General features: G+C 41.9%; 2 protein-coding genes across 2 annotated transcripts in view; both read right to left on the reverse strand.

The window, feature by feature from the left end:
- Nucleotides 1-5,013: 5,013 nt before the first annotated feature.
- On the reverse strand, nucleotides 5,014-11,647 carry LOC111958762 (neurexophilin-1). The gene is made up of 2 exons (XM_023980026.2): nucleotides 11,229-11,647; nucleotides 5,014-6,376 (listed from the first exon to the last, which is right to left on the reverse strand). The coding sequence occupies exons 1-2, from the start codon at nucleotides 11,301-11,303 to the stop codon at nucleotides 5,615-5,617; spliced, it is 837 nt and encodes a 278-aa protein (XP_023835794.1). The 5' UTR covers nucleotides 11,304-11,647; the 3' UTR covers nucleotides 5,014-5,614.
- Nucleotides 11,648-12,030: 383 nt separating this feature from the next.
- Nucleotides 12,031-23,037, reverse strand: part of LOC111958763 (thrombospondin type-1 domain-containing protein 7A-like) — a 116,264-nt gene continuing 105,257 nt past the window's right edge. The window contains 10 exon segments of the mRNA XM_024134896.2: nucleotides 12,031-14,148; nucleotides 15,671-15,758; nucleotides 16,557-16,761; nucleotides 17,121-17,206; nucleotides 17,337-17,432; nucleotides 18,489-18,662; nucleotides 19,059-19,233; nucleotides 19,395-19,540; nucleotides 21,794-21,911; nucleotides 22,584-22,699. Of these exon segments, the coding sequence (XP_023990664.2) occupies nucleotides 14,058-14,148; nucleotides 15,671-15,758; nucleotides 16,557-16,761; nucleotides 17,121-17,206; nucleotides 17,337-17,432; nucleotides 18,489-18,662; nucleotides 19,059-19,233; nucleotides 19,395-19,540; nucleotides 21,794-21,911; nucleotides 22,584-22,699 (1,295 nt within the window). The 3' untranslated portion in view covers nucleotides 12,031-14,057.

Consider the following 23,037-nt stretch of genomic DNA (forward strand, 5'->3'; position numbering starts at 1 on the left):
TCTTATAAGCATTATGTGCATTTTACCAGCCTTGTATCTCGACTCTTACAGATGGAGAGAGAAGTCCTGATAAAGGCTTTGTGCCAAAACCCAGTGCTTTCCAACATTTCTTTCTCTCTAGAGTAATGACCAGTTAAACCCTTTTTTTAACCTAAACGTCTCTGCCCATCTTTGTTACAAAGTAGTGTCTGTTTCTCTCTACCTTTCCTCAGTTTGTCACTAGAACATGATCCAGATTCCAAGCCGAACTCCTCAGTGCCCAGTCATGGTTCATCACTTCTTCTGCTTGTGTTTGAAGATTAGTCTGTAGTACAGATACATCCTCACTGGGCATCCAGGCAGCTTAGAGGCCAAAATCCATAATCCCTTCCCCTTCATGGGAATTGTCCATGCACTTTACTATACTGCAATATGGTCCCATTTTCAGCAGGCTTTCAAGTCCCAGCCACTGACCACCAGTGATGTGTATGTTGTGTGTTTCACCAAGAGTTGATTTTGGAGGGTTAGATTGGGATATTGTATTTTGGATCCCCTACGCATCAACAGTTAATTGTTGTCAGTTACTCTCGGAACAGATGTGACAAGCCCTCTTATTGTTCAAACTACTCAATACTATTTGCTTTTAATAGGCTGAATGACATTGAAATCGAGTCTTGTTTTTATAGTTTCTCTGAATTTCACTGTACAACAAATAGCATAAGCCTTTGTCAGGGAAAGTAAAGCACTATCTGTTAATGCCATTGCCTGGCTAGTTCCATCCCCACACTGTTCGGCATGCTATGTGGCACTGAGGACAGAATTCACGTTACTGTGTTGGCACAGAGTTTGACTCATTCAAGGTTATGCCTTGAGTTAATGGTGATGCATTTTTTTAAGTGCATCATCTCTCTCTCTCTGCGTAGCACCTACTCCATCTCTGTCACAAACACTGCCTTTCCATCTCACCTTTAGCGGTAGAGTTAGGAGGAGTGGTTCTAGAGATATAAATCAATTGAAAATGAACCCCCAGCTCAAAAACATGCCGACCCTGATTGTTTCATTGCCAGAATATCCAAGGCGGGGTAGCAGCAGAGTAGCTAAAAAAAAGTAAACATGGCACTGTATACATCAGCTGGTCATGAATCATAATTACCTTTATTTACATGTTTAGATATGGTTTTTTCCCTGTAATTGAAATGGGGCCAAACATATTCAGACAAGGGAGCTGGGCTCAGCCTCTTCTCCTCTCGCTGGCAATGCATAACGGTAGCAGGGAAATACAGCTACATTGTCCCTGCTGATTGGAGGGCTTGATAACACAGACGATGGGTAGAGGAATGTGTGAGAGGCATGTAATCCGCTTAAGCCTCGTGTAACTTACAGGAGCCAATGGATCCTTAACTTAAAAACGTCAATACTTACTTAGGTGTCTGCTTTGGATCATACAATTTCACACTTACCTTTGATGCTACATCAGAACAATTCAGCCCTACTTAGTGTAATGTGTAAATATAATAGTGCATAGCCAGCTGTGCAACTATTACGCTAAATTGGGCCATTATCCCTATGATCAGAATGTGAATTTGATTAATATGGTCAAAATGTCCAATTGAAAATGCTTCCTCAAGTCACATTTAGATAGCCCTCTATGGAACATTTGATCCATGGCTTGATTCTCTTTATTCTATTGAAACAATAGGTCGAGTAATAGTTGACCTGCTTTGAGATACAGTGAAAGCTGTTGGAAATTTCCATACAGAGTTTGAAAAGTGTACCAGCTGACAACATGAGCATGTAAAAATAGCTTCAGAAACTGTCTTAATGAATATCATGTGAGAATTTGTAGGTGTAGAAGCCTACTGTTCCAGAGAGTAGCACAGACAGATGTTCATGTGGGGGTCCAATTGCACTCAAATTATGTCAAATATGAATGCTCTTCATACAGTTAAACGTGGAATAGAATTACGTCCTTCACCAAATGGCAACAATTTGCCTGGAACTGAGTGACAAAAGTTTAGCATGTCAAATATTGCTGCACGAGCAGTTTGACAGGATTAATAGAGCGTAAACTTAATTGGATGTTGCCACAATTCATTCTATTCATATGGGCTAAATAGTATTGTTCATTTTGCAGCATATTTAGGGGCGAAGTGTTCATACCTAGTTCTGCCCAGGGGCATTAATCCAGACTAATGAAATGATCCTATCCTCTGTGGCTTTTTAATCTATTCACTGGGAAAGTAATTGACAAGCCACAGTATGTGCATTAGGATAGCTCCATCACCAAAGGACAGCTGTCACTGAAGCAATTAAAATGACAAAGTTTAATTAATTCTCTCTAGTTTTACCTGATATGAGACATTCACAATGAGTGAGCTTTCATTTCCAGGATAGTAATACTGTTTGGACGAGAGCAGTTCATTTGTAATTCAAAAACCACAAGCCATTGTCTGATAGTGCTTTAATATGTCAGCATTTCACACAGAAATTAACACCACAGATTGAAAGCAAAACATAACATGAATTCTGCAATAACATAACAAGATACGAAATTACATTAATGAATTACTCTGGAATTAGATGCCAATTGCACATACTCAGATAAGTCATTTGACATCCCATCTGATTATCTGTTTATGAGTGATATGCTATTTGGTCACTAATATAGATGTCATATCAGATAAAGAGCTAGGCTAACCAAGTGTACCTAGCCCTACATACAGTAAGTGAAGGACTGCAACAAGCATGATACTTAGCAGGCTTTTAGCTTAGCTTCTTGAAAAAAGACCAAGACACAATGAATTACGGAGCCAACTACCTCTGACACCAGGAGAGCCGGATCCCAATAACTTTTTAATCCACCTAAATGTCAAGGCAATGTTTACAGGTCTCCTCCTCCTCCCCTCCTCTCAAATGGCTGCCAAAAGGCCAGTGGTTAGTCATCTGTTTACTCCTGCAGCTGCTGGGTGTCATTGGGAGTCTGAAGGAGAAATCCCCTGATTCTATCTGCCATTTGTGACAGTTCCCCAGACCACATTAATCAGGAAGGTATCTGAGAGCAGGAGGAGACCAGAGGCTTGGTGTACGGCTATGGCCCAGGACAACTGCACCAACGGACTGGATCTGGGATGGGGGATAATTCACTCATTAAAAGCCTTGTGTTAATCATGCAGTAGTATATTACAGATGGAGAGTTTCATTCATAGAAATGGTACCAGATAGAGCTTAGACTCAGAACCAAGTGCAACTATCGGACATGGCCCATCACAAAAGAGTGCAGTTGAATTCATATATATATTTCAAAGAAATAATAATTAGCCATAAATCAAGTATAATGTATTACACAAAATGAAGACGAGTGTCCAGTTTGGCAACATATTTAACTGATCTTATACAGAAAATGACTCTTTATAAAAATGGAAGACCCACTCAAATAAAATAATCTGAAACATTTGTCATCCAGTAGCCATGATGACAGATAACTGCTCTCAATTTATGAGTCAAATGTTAACGTTTATTTCTGTCAGCTTTGTTCATTCACATCATAAATCCCTGTTCAGACTCTCTTATCACATAGGCCCCTCTCTTCACAGGAAACAAAACCTATTTCTTATAAAGTACCTTGTCAAATCTTCCATTTCATTTTTCAGTTGTGTCAACAACAAACGAGTCTGTGTGCAAGTGTACAGTACTAAAAGACCCGGTAGTAGTTGACTAGTTAGATGTACAATGCAAACCGCATAAAGAACTACACCTCAATGTGCCTATCAACCTCATAAAGGATTTCTATTCACATTGTGTGTCAGTGTAATTCCCAGACATTATTGTCTCACACAGGGATGACAATCACAGTGATGGTTCTCAGAGATGTTTCACAATCAGCTACAAGCATCACATTTGCATAATGAAAGCTCAATGGCCAAATCGAATATCCAGTATCATTATCGTATAGTGTTATTACATCATCATCATCATCCAGAATTTGCGTTATTGATGTCAGCATTGGTTGTTATAATGTGTGGAGAGATGTCCCTGCAGTTTAATACATGTCCTCTGGCAAGCAGCACATTTTATGCTGTAACTTCCTTTGATTTCATTGATTTAATGTTTTATAGCGAACAGAGTGGGGACTCTTTACTGTGTTTTTTCCTCATGGGGCAAACATAAATGGTTCTTTTTTAAATATTGAAATACACTTAGATCCATAATGAATGAAAGTCCTCCATTGATCTGATTTACTCTGCATTAACTTGTGTCGGATAGGATATAACTGAMGGCAAGAGATTGCTATCAACATGGCATCAATGTCAGAGCTGAAAACCATTGCTAACATTTTGTTCTTTGTTATCTACCAAAAACAATGTACACTGAGTATACAACACATTAAGAACACCTGCTCTTTCTATGATATAGACTAACCAGGTGAATCCAGGTGAACGCTATGATCCCTTATTGATGGAATTGGTTAAATCCACTTCAATCAGTGTAGATGAAAGGGAGGAGACCGGTTAAAGGAGGATTTTTAAGCCTTGAAACAATTGAGACATGGATTGTGTGTGTGTGCCATTCAGAGGGTGAATGGGCAAGACAAAATATTTAAGTGCCTTTGAACTGGGTATGGTAGGTGGCAGGCACACTTGTTTGTGTCAAGAACTGCAACACTGCTAGCTTTTTCATGCTCAACAGTTTCCTGTGTGTATCAACAATGGTCCACCATTCAAATTACACCCAGCCAACTTGACACAATTGTGGGTAGCATTGGAGTCAACATGGGCAAGCATACCTGTGTAACGGGTTGACACCTTGTGGAGTCCATGCCCTGAAAAATTGAGGCTGTTCTGAGGGCAAAAGGGGGTGCAAATCAACATTATGAAGGTGTTCCTAATGTTAGGTGTACTCAGTGTTTATCTGTAGGAAATGTTTTTTTAATATAATTGTTCTTATTAAATGTAGCCTAGATCCGAGATGCCTGCTATTTAGTGTGTATTTTCCCCATGTTGATGTTTTAATAATTCACTGAGACTGAAAAATAAACAATTTTGGAAGGATCTGTATTTCTGGCTGTCATACAGATACAAACATGCAACGAAATAGATGGCACGTCTTAATGCGTTCTGACACTTTCCTTCACAGTAAGTCGGCATCTACCTATTTCATTTCCGCTTTGTAATCACCAGTGACAAACAGAAATGGACAATGAGAGAGAAGGAAAATGAAAAATGCTATTCTATCAACACACAATTAGAAGACCGAAACCCATTTCTAATAGAATAAAGTGGGCTTTATCAGTTATTATTTACATAATGACAAATCTTCAGAGAAGGCTCCGGCTGAGCACTTTCTTATAGCTACTGTAGAGGGTCAAAATACATGAGMAAAAAGTATGCCAAGCCAGGAAATTTTGCGTCCTAAATGCTCTTACAATGGCCATAGGGAAGGTCTGCTCAGTGTAGCGATCTCACAAGCAGCAGGGATGCATTGGCTTTAATAATACCTTTTAACAGTTCTGTTCCGACAGTAAAGCATCCTCCCCTGTTCTATTGAGGGCCGTGCCAGCCTAGCTCAAATCAACTGACACCTCTCAGGAGCGAATGCCCTGTCTGTCTCTGTTCCTTTCCCTTAGCCGCTCAGCCAATCACCCGGTGGGGAGGTAGGGAGTATCGCTGTGGTAGTTGTAATCRGGACACACTTTCTGCACCAGCTTGTAGTCGGTGCTGTAGAAGGAGATGTAGATGCAGATGACTTTGAAGGGCTTGGAGCACAGCCAYGACACATGGCTCTGGGTCTGCTCCTGAGGGCAGCTCTGCGAGGGGTCGTGGGAACACAGCGACTTCCTGGTGCCCTTCTCCACCTTCTCGTACTCCACCCTGCAGTTGAACAGCRTGGTGTCTTTGGGCTRGAGGACRGTCGACTGCTGCAGCTGGAACTCCACGGCCTTMGTGGGCGGCACCAGKCCCACCGACACGTTGCCCTGGCCCGTKGCGTTGTGGCGGAAGTAGACGCTGAACGTGCCGTTGCCGTGGTCTACGATCTTCCCGGTGATCAGCAGGTTGAYCTTCACTGTCTTGATGTTGGAGTGGAAYTCGCCCCAGCCGAACATCTTCTTGAACTTTCCTGTCTTGACGATGGGTCTCCTCTTGGATCGGGAGCGGGGGTCATGAAGGCTAGAGGTGTTGTGGAGCCAGTCCCAGAGCTCCTGTTTAGAGTACGGTTCCAACTTGTCATAGTTCAYATCCAGGCCAGACAGGTTCTTGTCATYAAAGSTCTGGGAGAGCKGYCGACTGATGGATAAGTCCTTGCTGGTGTCTGTTGTCCAGAGGTCCTTAGCTCTTGACTTTGGTCTCTCTGACTTCAGAACGTCTGAACTTCCAGAAGCAGATGAATGGGCGCTTGTAACCTGTGGAAAACAAAGAGACAATACAATCCTATTTCAATGATGAAACACAACAGGCATGCCGTGATTGGCTTAAACCATTAATAAAATAAGCCTGCTGTGTAGGATAAAAAGTGATATGTCCTTGATATGCCATTGTTTTGTTTTATACCAATAGATCATACATGAACTGTAGATCTGAAATGGCAATAAAGTCAATACCCTTTTGAAATTCAGTGATGCTGAAGGTCGTGACTAATGGATATAGAAAGAATATGAGACACATTCAGTGCATTACACAATTGCCTTATATGAACAGTGTCTTTTATCAAGAGTAAGGACATTCCAATCCTGCCATACATATAGATGAATGAAGCGTTTATTCAGTAGCCTACAGACGTGACGCAACACCAGACTATTACCCGCTGAACGTACCCTGAACGGTTGATTGATGATTCCTTTACTCCGMCCCTCATAATAATACAGATGAGAGGGCTAAGATTCCCACTGCACTTCACGAAGAATGGTGACAGTGATGGCCTAACCCCATCTGTGGAACGTGACAGCAGATCTATCTGGGCAAAGTCTTACATGTTGTACCTTTACCTCAGATCAATACTYGGAGAATAAGGTCTTCTCTCTTTCACAAAGTGCACAGGATGATATTGCGGTAGGGTAGTCTGTATATTGCAACAGTTATAGTGCAAATGCATGTTGGATTTGGACATAGAATACTTAATTTGAAAAATATTAAATCTTCTTATTTTTGGTGCTCAAGCTGAATTTCAATCTCATCTTTGTTTTGGGCCAAATTTGACTTCATATCCATGAACAGTGCAAAAGAATTGTGCAAAAACCTAATTATAAATCTGCCAACTTGATTTAATTAGACATTTTTCTTCAACAATGTGTTATAAAGGGGGCACTATTTATGTATTGCTCACTTTAGTAAACTCTGGTTAAATAATCGCCTCATTATAACGCACATTGTTGAAGAAAAGCTTTAAATTAAATCACACTGCGAGAATATAATGACGTTTATGGTATTTCTTTGCACTAAGAAAATGTCGCTGCAATGTCCTTTAACTTATACATTTGCGTTCTCCATCTGAAAATAAATAGGGAAGGTTGAGTGGTTCAGTTTCACTGAATAGGAAGTATGAACCATCATTCAAATAAGACCAATTTATTTCCCAAGGCTTTCTCTTTCCTGATTCATTAGCAGTGGGCTCTCCAATGACCAAATGAAAAATAGCTTTCATAGAGCTGTAATTACCTGTGCTGCTAAATGACTGAAGCTCAATCTCAATGGATTCCCCTTACTCGGAAGGACTGCCAACCATTTTCCCCCCTCGTTTAACCTTTATTTAACTAGGAAAGACTCAAGGTTAAAAGCATATTTTGCGAGGGCGACCTGGAAAATAAAATATTTTGTTTTCCCTTTAAGGATCTCACAACATATATCCCATTTAGTTGATTCAGACATGTTTCTCCTAAGCAATCATATGCACAATTCAATTTCAAAATGTTTCTTGAGAGCTAGCTTGGTCCTTGCCGGCTTGTCATGACGGTTATTATACTGGGTTCAACACTGACATCCAATTAGTTTTCATCTGAAGCACCTGACAGCCTGTGCAAACTGTCATGGTCGGGATTAGAGGGCTCCATGTCACGTTCGCAGAGACCCCAATTCCCGGATTATAACCAACCTGTAATCCACACTACAGAGATTAGGCAAATCAAGGCACTCCTGACTAAACCAACATTTACATCAAGGCAGCCTTGTCTGAGGAAACAGAGGAAAGGCCAAGATTACCTCGCTCTGTTTGAGAGCATGTGAGACAGAGAAGACAGAAAAGTATTATTTTTTCCGCTGGTGTTAAATGGAGGTGGAGAAACAGGTTGTCACCAACAGCTATAATGGGGTGAATTTGATAAATTTGAGGCATTGCTCATCAGACAGTTCTAAATCTCACCTGTGGCCTCAAACAAACCAGAATTCCTGCACATGATTACACAAATACTGGGATGATTTTATCATGGAGGACATACCCTGTTAAAACCTTATTGGAAATACCCTAGCGAGTCCTATTGAAAATACCCATGGACATAATGTGGTAAACACAGTAGATGGATGAACCTGAATGTTATCTCTTCCTGTTAAGGAATCCTTTCCCTAGAGAGAGGAAGATACAGTCTGGTACTGTACAGTAGCTTCCCTTGTGATAAGGAGGATATGCTATAGGTTAAAACCCCAATATAGCAAAAATGTCTTGTTCTGATAAGACAACCTAGGTAGCTAAAAAACACCTAGGAAAGACTATTAAAAATGTGTGAGCTTTCATTCACTGAAATGGTACTGCAGCTGGAACTCTTAGGGGGGTTTCTGGGGCAGACTTGTCTCTTCTGACAGACTGTTACCATTTTAGCAACTAAATGAAGTTAATTCTGGGTGCTGAGACTAGCTGACACTTCCGGTTAAACAGTCATTAGAGCTGGAATGGTTGGAACCAGCTATCTCTATTCTTATTCAAAGCAACAATGTCGTCCATCTTGTTTAGGTAGTTGMAGTGGTTTGTTTACCATATCTTGGRRCAGGATTTTGTGTTCTAGTGAAACAAAATTGCACRATGTTGATTAATCAATATACATTCAAGAATCATGGCCAATCCACACCTTCTATTTAGCATATAAAGGTTCTTCACTGACATGACATACTTGAGGTCRCTTTCAACTCTCAGCTACCATATGTGCCTAAATGAATCTCAGAGAGCACCTTACAGCACTGGTCAATCAGAACCATTCAGAATCTGTGAGTCCGCAGGGACATGATTCCATCGTTCAGTGAGCCGAATGGAATTGGATCTAAGCGCAGTAAGACTGTATACATCTCCAGGGATATGTTTTAGGGCAGATGTGGCCTACTCTTCTCCTGGAGAGCTACTCCCAGCAGGGTTTTGTTCTAGCCCTAATCTAACACTTGATTCTACTAATCAGTAGCTCTCCTGGGGGAGCTGGCCATCACTTTTTTAGGGGATCGTTTGGTTGTACTGATATCCAAATTGATGTTGGAAAATGTAGGATTTTCTTTCTCTGATGTTTTCATGGATCAGCTATAGCATTCTCCGAGATGAACAGCGATCAACGTGAAATCACCAGAAAGCTCGGTCTCCATGTTACCCCCACTGTTACCTGAGGGGGTCAAAGATTATGGGCTTTAGAGTGAGGCATCTCAAGACATCTCAAATAGGTGTGAAATAGAATGATAGACTATCAAACATAGCAAACTTAGGGCGGTATTATCGCCGTGAGGTCTGTAGAGGATCAAAACGGTCAGTAGTTGGACCGAGGGTATTATCGTGGCAACAAAAAAAAAGCCACTAGTTTCTCCAACTCACCCAGAGGATAAATACATAATCATATTATTTCACACACGAGTTGGTTCAAAGGCGTCCAAAATAAGTTTGCGAGGTTCCCATGGGTCTGTCAATCTGTCGAAGGAGCTCGAGGCTAGAGTTTAGGATGCGCCGAGCACGAAACAATTATGAGCACCCCATTAAAGCATGGCGAAGCAATTTGGAGGCGAAGCCTGGAAAAACATTCACATCAAGTGGTACAATTGAGAGTAAACACTTTCTATACCTCCAACACTTCATGTTTACAGTACTGTAATGACATTTTACAGTAATTTAGTATTAGTTTAATATAATTGCATCATAATCCACTGAATAAAAGTGTTCCTTAAAAAAGAGAAGGCTTCATTAGTTCAGGGGATAAAATGATTAGTGAGCCTAGTCAAGTGTGAAATTGAGTTCATCATTTTCAAGACTGCGAATTAAATTCGATAATGGGAGTTAAGTCGTAGAAACAATTATTATTAATTGACTTATTTCAATCACTATGCAAATGAAGTGCTGATAACCCAAGGTAACTACTGAAGATTAGTCAACTTTGTGYGATTAAGTTCAAATAATGTGTAAGAGACAATTTGGGCCTGTTTCTCTTGCTTGTCTGTTGACAGATTTACCTCATGCAGGGTTACTACGTACCAGAAGATTAACACAATTGGGATGTCAGAAACTGTGATGGCATAACAACGAAGATATTATGTCAAGCTTATCAAAAGGTGAAATGTCAAGCGTTATTACTTTTCAACTGAATTGAGTGACTCAAATGGGAGATTCATCTGAGTCGATTGATTAAATTTAGATCTACAACAAATCGGAATGTGAATGACAAAATGTTTCCCTCTGCKCACAACACAATAGTACATCTACTAAAACAATAGATGAGTAAGTAAAGATGTAAAGGGAAATTTCCCAATTGTTCATCTTCATATTCATCATCTCCAGCACCACCTCAACATCAACATATGTGAAAATGGCGCGTTTCTATGTTTTGTAGTAAAAAAAGATAGAGGAAGATAAGTGTTTTCAATGACATTATCGGTGTGCATCGTGTGATTTTAACCAATTATTAGTATGCATTGCCCGCTAATTGTCTACTAATTGGTTGATGTCATTGGAAAGACTTATCTTCCTCTATCTTTTTTTACTACAAAACATAGAAAAGCGCCATTTTCACATATGTTGATGTTGAGGTGGTGCTGGAGATGATGAATATGAAGTTGAAATATGGTGACATTTCCCTTTAAGAGTAAAAGCAAAGACTGGTGCTCTCCAATGTGCTGAAAAGTACACTCAAAATATATATGCAGCATATACATTTACCAAACACTTGTGAGTAAAGAAGTCTTTGGAAAAATGCTATGGCACAGGCAACATCTGTACATTTAGCTGGTAGCTTTGAACAAAAGATTTCAAAAGAGAGAAAATTACATTTTTACTAGATAATTGACAACAAAAACTCAACTTACCATAGAAATGAGTGACAGGAGAACAGCGCACCAACATGTGGACTTCATTCCTCTTGGTAGACCTTCACTTTTCATGCCTACCTGTACGCAAAACCCTTTCTTGAAAAAAATCGAATTGACTAGGTAAAAATGCCACAACTAGAGATAAATGACAAAAGGAAACCTGAAAAAGACCCTGGAGCAAATAGCAGGGATCAATCTTCAGATTGACTGAGGGTTGAAAATCAAATGCTCTGTCTATGTTTTGTCTATTGGAAGATGTGAATGATACGTTCTTTGTTGCGGGATTAGTGGCGGTGTTGCGTGAATGGTAGTGCTTGTAGGTCTGATTGCAGTGTTATGTGATGTTTTATAGAGCGAGAGAAAGATGCAGAGAGAGAGAGAGGGATAGAGAGAGGCAGGAAGAGGGAGAGAGAGAGAGAGGGTTGAGAGGAGAGAGAAGGAGGCAGGAAGAGAGAGAGAGAAAGACAGAGAGAGGGGCGAGAAAGAGTGAGAGAGAGAGGCAGGAAGAGTGAGTGAGAGAGAGAGAGAGAGAGAGAGAGAGAGAGAGAGAGAGAGAGAGAGAGAGAGAGAGAGAGAGAGAGAGAGAGAGAGAGAAGACTGAAGAGCGAGGCGGGGATAGTAGAGAGAGGCAGGAAGAGGGAGAGAGAGAGAGGGGCTAGAAAGAGAGATAGAGGGAAAGAAGAGACTTCAAGAGAGCCTTGCAATATAACTTTTCATTTGTGTCTAGAGAGACATCTAGTGGTACATCTAACATAATGACAGTACACTAGAAATGCATCAATCAACATTTTCACTGTAACTTAGTATGTTTATAACACTTTCTTCATTTATTTTTAGTAATACTTCCGATACAATCTCTACAAAATGACGGAGTCTTATCTTTTTGTACAACACACAACTTGCCTCAAGAGAACCAGCATCAGTAATATCATACACCCACTTTGCAATATTCAAACTAAACATTTGTGTGCAATACAAAATAAACGTACATATATGTTGATCTTTTTTTTCTCTCCAAAAATTCAAAAATGTTATTATTTAAAAGGAAAACTGACAAAAAAGTAAACATTCTCCTCATCAGCTGCTCTTCTAGCGATCAGGCAGACCGGTCGAATTCTGCCACTGTAGAACAGCGGCGTCATATTGCCTCTGTATTCATATACTGTAATGAAGGCTGCTTAGATGGACCTCGATATATACAGAATATATGATGTAATATTGTACGCCGAGAGAACGAACTGCATCATTATCATATGTCTAAGGGCACCTATGATATGGGTCATTGTGAAAAAGGACATTTAAATAGTCTGAAGTCAGAACTGAAAACCACTGTCGTGTTCCTAGAGCCTTTTGTCCTAGAAAATGGTACTGTTTAACTTCTATCTAAATTCATCAATCACCAAATTCATCAGTCCTTCATCCCATGAATCAAGTTTAAACCTGACATACAGTTTAAACCTGTGCTGCACCCATTATTAAATATGTTGGTTTCATGAATGTATATGGTACTGTAGATAGCTGATCATTGACAATAAGGCAGAAGTTAGGGTTGCGTGACATTAGAAATGAGATAAAAAATACAATAGTAGTCACACACATCGTTTTAGTTTTAGAAGGGTTTTGTTTTTTGCGAAACAAGTTATCTAAAAAATAAGAAAATCCATTTACCCATTTATCTTCCATGTACATATGGGCTATGTTTCATATTTAGAACATTTAAACCATTGGAAATATCTCATTGTAAGCAAGAACAGAATCAATGGTCCTCATTTAAGTAGTCTATTCGATTTCATTCGGGAATAGAGAGGGACAATACCAAACAAACTACAGTATATAGACCACAAAAGATACTGGACCAAAAACAAAAAGAGTTGTGACTAAATAAAATCTATACATATTTACTATTGATTCACACCCCCTGTGTTATAGAATGTGGACATCATCTGCAGTTATCATGTATCCATGGCCTTGAAAATGCCTATTATTTTCACATTTTGTTTCCAACTGCATATGGTTGTGTCTTAAGAGAGGCAATGTTCTATGGCAATACAACGTATAACTCATCATGTGCATATCATGCTGCACTAATATAGTGCAATAATAGTGCCTGAAACAAAGCAAAAGGGAGACAGGCAATAGATCCAGTAACCAGGGATTGTTTCTCATCTTGTGTTCTCTGTCTGTATATGTTTATCCTTCAAGATAGGCCTCTGTCTAGGAATCAACCGGAAACCAAAAGTATCTCTTTGTTTGCGACCGAAGAAGGAGATTTCAGTCAAAATCCAGAAAGGAAATGAATCCAAGCCTTTTCATGGAGATTTTCTCCCCTTCCCTGCAGTGACTTTTGGCAACGTGCGAACCGTCAGTGCATCCTAAGCCTCCAGCTACTCAACGTTTCAGTGACAAGCAGAAAAACACGGCAAAGAAATGAGCCTGTGCTGTTTGTGTTCAAAGACAGAAAAGTTTGTCTCTTCGCAGCAGCCCTTCCATTTGAAAGCAAAAAAGGGCAAACAAAAAAAGGCATTTTCCTCGTAGTGAGTGGAGGCTGTGAAGGCTTTTGTTTAAGGAAATATCACAAAAGAAAATGGAAAAGGAGAACTGCTGCTTGAAATGGACTAAACCCAAATATGTCTAAGTGGAGAAATGTTTCCTCAATTCCAATCTCCATTTAACTCATGAGGACCCAAAATGGATTCAAGATGGCCGTTGGTCTTCTTCTTCTGATCTGCAGATGAAAACATCCCTGTCCTTCCTATGATGGGATATGTCTCTTTGTTTTTACGGCAGGTGTGGCAGGTCTCTGGAGGACTAGGCTATCCCAGAGTCCTACATGTCAGCGTCCCCATCATAGGCTAGGGTGAGAGGTTTCAATCGGTTGTTCATTTGCCTCTGTCTCTTTGGTTTCTTTGGCTTTTTGCTAAGAGGAAGAGTAGACAACATGTTACTACCCTGCCTTATAATCTGTACACTACAGTGCAAGTAAAACACCACCAGCACTAGAACGTGGCTATTCCTATAATGTCAGTTCTAACATATCGCTGCGATTGTTCCAAATGACATCTCTATAAAATGGACATTTCGGAAGACATGGGCATATCAAAAAGATAAAAAGCAAGTTAAAAGGTATTAGTATGTTAATTTGCATTAATATCTGTGGCCATGCTTCACTTGACTTCCATGGCTCTGAGCTATGAAGTACCTTTTGTATTGGCTCTGACAGTGCAAGAATATTACAGAGCTATTTAGCAAACATCACCATCCGAGGAAAAGAGAAGCACTATTGTTGTCCTGCAATCGTTAATGCCTCAAAAGATGCATGTGTAAACACTTACTTCTACTGCATTTGTCCATATTTCTCGATGGTAACGTGAACGTGATCATCCTCAACAATTGGTGTTCCGTGCATAACAAACGTGAGCAACATAATAAATGTGTGTGACAATGTATGGTAAATAGAGGATAAACAGGGATGAGATGGCAGAGGGGATTTGATAAAAACAGGGGAATGTTGCTCCTGCTCTAAAATATAGTAGCTATCTGTCATGGCCACCAGAGGGCAGTATGACATCACCATTGTGCGATTTTACGTTCAAGAAAACAAATAAGTCTACAGGAAAAGGCCAGAATTTGTCTTAATAGGGGTTGAATAAGTCAATGGTGGTCACATTAGTTGTCACTAAGCCTGGTCACAGATTTTGTTCCAGGCCAAAACTAACACTTCTGAGTTAACTAATCTTCATCTTGAGATGTTGATTAGTAATTGGGTGTGTTAGGGTCTGGAGACCACTGCCCTAATGGTTTAGGTTAATGATTTGGTGAAGGTAAGCTCATCCTAAAGTCGGAAGCCTACTTACGACCAGGTTCTATCCGGAGCCTACCACCTACAGTATGAGGGACCCATAGAAGGTGATTTCCTGGGACTTTACACAGCTGGTCAAGCGGGACATGTCATGTGACACTGGTGGAGGGGTCACAGGTCAGCGGTCAACGATTGGCACTGCAGCTACTCGTAGGACTGCCTCTTTTCCCTCTTTAGCTGCTGCCTTGGCCGCTGCTTTGGCCGCTGCTTTGGCCACTGCTTTGGCTACTGCTTTGGCCCAACTCTTGGCAATCGGGGCAGGTATAAGTCAACTCATGTGCATTTTGACCCATCCAGACCACCGTCCCATTGGCGTTGGACTCAGTGGCCTGAAGACGGCGGCGGAGGACACTGTAACTGCTGCTGGCGACAGATGGCATGAAGAAAACAAAACAAACAACAACAAAACAATAAATAAACCAAAAAGATGAGGGGGGGGGATGAACCGACTAACGACTAAATGAAAAGGTTCAAAATCTAAAATCTAATCGGACCCCCCCAAAAAAAATCACTACGGGGATTTTTAATGAATGATGAAGGGATGGATGAGTAAAAAAGGACAAGATCAGAGCGGACTCACCAAGCTAGGTATATCATAGACATTATGAACATGAGCAGTACCAGGGCTCCCGCTGCTACACCATATACCCACATCTTCAGCTTGCCATCTGTGGAGGAGGGAGAGCTGTCAGTTCAGATGGCTACGCGGCTGACTGTGTCCGTAACACAATCAGAATTGGGAAGAACAATTCATTTGTCAAGCACTTTGCCCACGCTTCAAGCAGAACTGGATTCTGGAAGGAACACAAGGTTGATGATGGCATCCTTTTGAAAGAAGTCTTCAGACCTTCCACTTAGTTCCGCAATTTACAAAATGGACACGTTTTGTAGATTAGCAATGCAAGGCAACATATGCCAGTTTCCATTCATTTCTGGCTTTGTAAATGTTGATCTGAGTTGTGCTTTGAAGGACATGTCTAGACAGTCTCAATCTGTCGAAAATGGTAAGAGCCCAAGTTCCACTTACTGCCTCAGTGACATGCAGCAGTCTAACCAGAAAGCACTATGGGGTTAACCAAGCATTTTGGTCTTTAGAAATGTTAAAGCAGTTAATATTAGCTAAGAGCATACAAGAAATTAGCATAATACATAGTATCTCCTGTATTGGCTACAATCCTGCTGCAGCATCTAACCAATCATCAGTCAAGTGCTTCCTTTTCATTTCATGCACTTATTTAGCAATGATGAAAGAGTAGCAGAGAAACATTTTCCTCTGATCCAAACTGGTCCTCCCATCACTTTACATTCTTGCTATATCTACTATTTTCAGAAGTGTGTGCAGAAATGTAACTCTAATGCCCCCACAGCATCTATCTAATTTTCATGGGTTTACTTTTTGTACCCTGCACCTGCAAGTTACTGAACGCGTATCCACTACTTCTAGGCTAGTCACGTAGCTGGTTCACCTGGTCCAAAGGGTTGCAGGTACCAGGTGCGTCCAGGCTGTATGGTGGCAGGCAGGGTGGGGTTGATGGCACGGCTGGTCTTCACGTCACTCTTCTTGTCCCCGGCTGTGGGGATCTCCAGAATGGGTATGGGGGTGCAGTGGTCCAGCTGGCCACTGGAGGACATCACCTCTGTGTAGCCCTCCTCGCACATACACACGTCAGCCTGAAGAGAGCAGTGTTACACAAATACAGTTCACTGCTGTGTTTGAATATGCTAATATCTGTCAAATCCTTGCTTCCTCTGTCCTTGTTTCCTCAATTCCTTTCAAAGCTAATTGGAGGAGGAGGTCAGAGGGAGGGACCTTGGATCCTCTCCTTTGATGCACTTTGAAAGGAATTGAGGAGACAAGGATGGCGGAAGCAAGGATTTGACAGGTATTAATGCTTTCAGACACAACCACGGTTGTCAGCTTGTCACTATCTGGCCATGCTAGAATGGACTGAAGTGCAATGCGTTCAGAGCACAAACCTAATCTGAACCACTCTCACTCAACATAGATTGACTACCCGTGAACAACTCACCTCAGTGCAGAAGGACATTGGCATTTGACACGGCGGCTCACAGGAGTTGTTGTCGTTCCCTGGAGGATTGATAGGGGGGCATCCTCCTGTAGGTCAAAGGTCACCAAAGAAGGATCAGATGGCATGTGATTGGTCAGATCTTTAGGCTTTGATGTCAACTCTAACTCTATGGAAAGAAGTGCATTAAGGCACCATTGAAGGTTTAGTAGTGCCTACCTGTGACGTTGAGTCCATCAGAGCGCTGACACCAGGTGACACGAGAGGAGCCTGACCACGTGCTGCTCATCCACTTGTACTCAAAACACTCCCCATCTGTAAGAGCACAAGACATAATGATATCGATGAGCCATTAAGCCAGTTACAGAACAGAGCCAAATTTAATTCAGATCAGTTCTACTGAATTATCAGTTCTACTGAATTAAACGGAACTTAATTGAACAGAGGGGTGTGGTTCGATTTTTACATTCTGGATGAAAGGCTCAGGCTTTTGCTAGATGGCTTAGCATGAACGCTGTTAATGTTTTATCAATATCTCCATCTGTGCTCCAAGTGACGCATAGTCTTTAGGGAGCCCTCTGTAACTAATCACCTGCACAACCAGTTCAACTCTATCGTAAATGAGCAATCTAACTAAAACATTTAGATTTTTCTCTCAGTGCTCGCTGGCTACAGTATCATCGCTACAATCAATACAATAGATTTTTTTATCATCTGTCAGGGTATAATGATCTGGGCTGTTTATCTCTTTCTCCCCCTCCCTCTCTCTATTCCCTATATTGCTTCCTCTACCTCTCCCCTCTCTCTCTTTCACTCCTCTCTCTCCTGTTTTTCCTCTCCATCCCATGTCTCGCTCCATCTCCCCCTGTCTCCCCTTCTTCTCCTTGTTAAAGAGCGCTGGGCCACCCCATCCCCTCTCCCTCATGGGCCCATAGTGATGCTTATAAACCAGGTCATCCCAGCGACGGCTGCCGTGGGGCGGCCGCAGCAGTGTGTGAGAAAATGAGGGACTCCCCAGCCAGAGCCCAGGGGAACGTAGTGGGGGGTTGGGGATTCACATAACACAGTATGCTCTAGTCTTATCCAAACCATGAATAAAATGCCTGAGGGACCACTGTATAAAAACATGAGAAATTTGTTTTGCCATATTTTGACCTGGTAAAATAAATTCCTCATGGGGAATGTTATTTGACTTCGGTGAAAACATAAAACCTGGGTTGTATTCAGGCACCAAATGGAAGAAAACGGACTGAAGCGGGAAGGGACTACCTTAGTTGTCCAATAAAAAAAATAACATACATTTTCATCTTCCGTTGCAAAACACTTTGCTCGTGTGCCCTAATGAATACAACCCTGTTTTCCCAATCTCACCAGTGCAGGGTCGGGACTCCCAATCCTGGTCAGGACACAGCTGGACGTTCTCGGGCTCCTGGGCCATGACGGCTCGCGAGCGCACCTGGACAGAGCCAAAGTCCACGCCGGCCCCTTTGGCACACACACTCAGACACGGGCTCCAGTCAGACCACTCCATCAGATAGCATTCCCCTACAGAGAGAGAGAGATGAGAGAGAGAGGAGAGAGAGAACCACACAGCTGTTAGCTTCTTTGTTCCATTTGGAGTCATATGCCTGGAGAAACAGAGCAAGAAACACAACTAAAGCTAACCAAGTCAGGCTTATTAAACTCTTGGGGTTGAAGAACGTCTATTACAGCTCAAAGCAGATTGTTGTTGAAGTAATGTATGTGTATATCTGCATATAAAGGAGATGTTATGAATTCACAGCGTGTTGTGCTGTTTTGTCTCTACGCTTTTCTTGTACAGGAATAGGTTTAATCTAGATCTATGCTGCCACCTACACTGTACCATGATGCACAATATATTAAAAAAACAACACACCTACATAAGACAGGAGCGCTGTATACTGTTAGCTGGTTGTTTACCTGGACAGGGCAGAACACAGGTCTCCTTCAGTATGATCAGTTTGTCTCTGTTGACAGCCAGCTCCAGACCCCCACACAGCTCCTCCTCCACCATGCTGCCCTCTCCTTCTCCGGAGCCGTCCGACACGAAGCACGACAGGTTCCGGTAGCGAAGTCCCGCTCCACATACCACCTCCTGGGGGAGACAGACACACACACAGAAGCATACACACACACACACACACACATACACACATACACACATACACACATGGAAAAGTCAGATCATATCCTCTGTGTAGGTTAACTGAGTAAAAGGGTCAACGAGAGAATAAGACAGTGTGTGGTGTAGCCTACCTCCACTCTGCACTCAGACCAGGGACTGTACTGCCACCTGTAACAGGGTCTGACAGGACAAGGTTTCCACTGCTCCAGCTGAGAGGGACAGGGACGCCCGTCTCCCTGGGACCCCTGCACCACCACCCTGCTACGCCACATCCTCCCTGGAACACAAAAATGCAGTGACATCATTAATGTGAGACACTCACTGGACAATTAGTCTTGTACAGATGTAGGATCTTAATTTGATCACCCTGTTGCAGGACAACTTTCTGGCAATGCAGTGTAGTGTATTTGAGGTTTAAAAGGCTCCTGAAGTTTGTAATTTTCACTTTGAAATTTCAGACTTAATTTTTCCCCTTATGAAAAAATCTATCAACACCTTCAAAAAATGTCCATGAATTATAATCCAGATAATAATTCACATTTCCTGTTGGTGAGGATTATTTTCTTGCTGTAGCTAAACTGACTCAAATGAAGATTCTACATCTGTAGTAGTTACAGTATCGCAGACATGTAGAAAGTCAGCAGACGTTGGGACTATTTCATTCAGAAAAAAAGCTTTGACTGTGATTTACATCAACATATGACTGATATCTGAATAGGGAGATGTGTGAGCTCGGGCTACAAACCAAACACAGCAGTGATCTCCGTCTAGACAAAGGCAAGTCAATGATGTGTTGTTCCCTCCAGTATTCTTTTCCTTTCTTTTGAATGGAGCAGTCTGCTAAAGTTCATCCTTTGTTTGAATGTCAGGTCATTCACCATTCAGTGCATTCAATTCAATTGGCAAAGAAATGTAATTACAGTATGGGCCTACAAACAGTTATTGTGTGTATTTTAGTACAATGTGTATTCGTGTGTACTCCTGTGCGTCTTTGCGTGTGTGTTACTGTATTATTTATAGGTTACTGTATTAGTCGTCCTAACTACTTGACAAAGGCAGCTCTTGAAAAAGCCTGCTACACCGTTTCTGTGCTCCAGCCATATTGATTACCTCTCTACTTCCACTCCTCCACTTGAGCAAAATGACTTTTCCTTTCTGTTCTGACAACTACTGCCTTCCTTTTATATAACACCAGTACAGGACCATATGAGGTGGTGAAGTCTCTTATGTGTAATGGATCGGGTGTGGCTGCAGTTGAGTATTTTGTAATCCTTCTTGATTCTAAAGGGCTTTGCAATGTGATGTATACAGTAGATATACTATACTATACTCATCTCAGGTGAAGTATAGGCATTACGTGAGCACACAACACACACACACACACACACACACACACACACCACACACACACACACACACACACCACACACACACACACACACACACACACACACACACACACACACCACACACACACACCACACACACACACACACACACACACACACACACACACACACACGGATTGTAATTTGCTGGAACACACTGGTACTTCAAGTACTGCACACTCAATTTCCACCTCTCCCTCGCATTCATTCCTCTTTCCACCGCTCTCGTAGAAATCCATCTCACTGCTTCCACGCCACATGCTCTTTCAAACCCCTTACCCTTTCTCCGTCTCTGTTTTGCAATTGGTCACACATAACAGCTCATTTTCCAACACAGAGCCAGCAATCCTCTCCCTCAACCAAACAACAAAGAACACCTGCTACACTTATCAGACAGTAAAATACAGCATTCTCTCTCAGACATAATTCTACCTCACACCCTGTTCTAGCCAACAGAACATCCTCTATAGATGAGGTGAGGATCCCCATTGCACCTTTAGCCACTATTAAAACACTTATCTCTTGCCTGTGATTTAGCTGCAGGTGCTAGAGGCTACAGGCTGGCTGTTACTTCAAAGGGCTCCCCACAGAGCCGCTAGCAGACAGACATAATAGGACAGAATCAATTGTCTGATGCCGCGCAACAAACATACAACAAAGGACAGAGCAGTCACTTTACAGGGCGACGTATGAGGCGACGTATCAACCCATTTAACATGGGTTGATAGCACAGCGAACGCAGGGAGATGTGCATTCTATTATGTAAGGCCATTGGTTGAACGGAATAGAGTGAGATTGAAGACACTGTATGACTGTGTTAAATGCCGTTTGTCTTGTTTGTAATCTTTGTTTTTTTCCCAAACCATGGCTGCCTGAGATATTCTGGGATTTCAGCTTGAATTGGATATTTGTGGCAAACAAAGCATTCAATTGCAGAACATTCAAACGTTCCTTCTCTAACTCATTCATGCACTGTATCTCATATGGAAACAATATTCATATATCCACCAAGATGAGTCTGGTTTGATGACCCTCAGGAGAAGTTAACCCATTAAGTGTCCTTCACTTCTTCTTGATCATCTCAGACGTTCATCTAGGAGCCGTTGACAGAATAAGGATATAGGAGGAGGATCAGGTCTTACCATCCAGTCCACACGTGTGCGAGCATTCCGACCAGGCCGACCAATCAGACAGCTGGCAGTTGACGGGACACTCCACCACACAGGAAATGTTCATTTGCCACTTCCTCTCCAGGCTCAGCTATGAAAGAGCGGGATCATTATCACTCAGTAACAGTATCAGTCACAACACCTATCATAGTGGGGTTTTGCAACAGACTGTTACAGCCAGCCCAGACCCATTACTTCTTACTTCTGTCTGACCCCTAGGTAAACAGCCTATAATTCCCAGGAGCTGCTGGTTCTGTTCTGGCACAAGACGGGCACCCGGCTTGTTTAAACCCTATTATCCCTGATTGAGCCGGACTGAAACTGGGCCATGGGTTCAATAGCAGTGAGGTTAGTTTTTCCACTGCAGCCTGCAAGGGACAATTTGAGAGTGTCTGACTGGATTATGAATGAACTGAGTTGAATCTGATGGGGCTACAGCAATCCTCATGTGTAAACACTTCTAAATGTTTTATGGAGATGCTGTACATGCCTGTCATTTTATTTGCCTAGAATCACTTGTGGCTGATACTGATCCAAAGAGATAATATATTATGTTACTGCTGCTCTGCTGAGCTAAATTAGTAATACTCCAAGGACACACAACTTCAAAATATTGACAGTACAGATGGTTCAGTTACTCTGGAAACGGTCCAATTTCAATATCACTAGTATTGACTCAGTATTGACTTTCATCATTGTGGACCTGAATTAGGGCAAGGATTGTAATCAGGATTTGGGGATAGAACGTTTAAGATGGTCTCACCTCCTTACAGAACTTGAGGTCGACAGACTTGCCGTCGCTGCGTACACAATCCAGCATCCGCGTCTTGATGCCATTCCCACACACAGCATTGGCACTTAGCTGACATGTGCTCCAGTCTGAGGGGAAAAGGCAGACCAGTATGAAAATCACACTCAAATTCAAGACAAACTCATAAACATACACTGAGTATACAAAACATTAGGAACACCTTTCTAATATTGAGTTGCACTCCCTTTTGCCCTCAGAACAGCCTCAATTCGTCGGGGCACAGACTCTACAAGGTGTCGAAAGCATTCCACAGGGATGCTGGCCCATGTCGACTCCAATGCTTCCCACAGCTGTGTCAAGTTGGGTGGATGTCCTTTGGGTGGTGGACCATTCTTGATACACACAGGAAACTGTTGAGCGTGAAGAACCCAGCAGCGTTGCAGTTGACACAAATCGGTGTGCCTGG

Source organism: Salvelinus sp. IW2-2015, linkage group LG35 (assembly GCF_002910315.2).
Source record: "Salvelinus sp. IW2-2015 linkage group LG35, ASM291031v2, whole genome shotgun sequence".
Lineage (NCBI taxonomy): Eukaryota > Metazoa > Chordata > Actinopteri > Salmoniformes > Salmonidae > Salvelinus > Salvelinus sp. IW2-2015.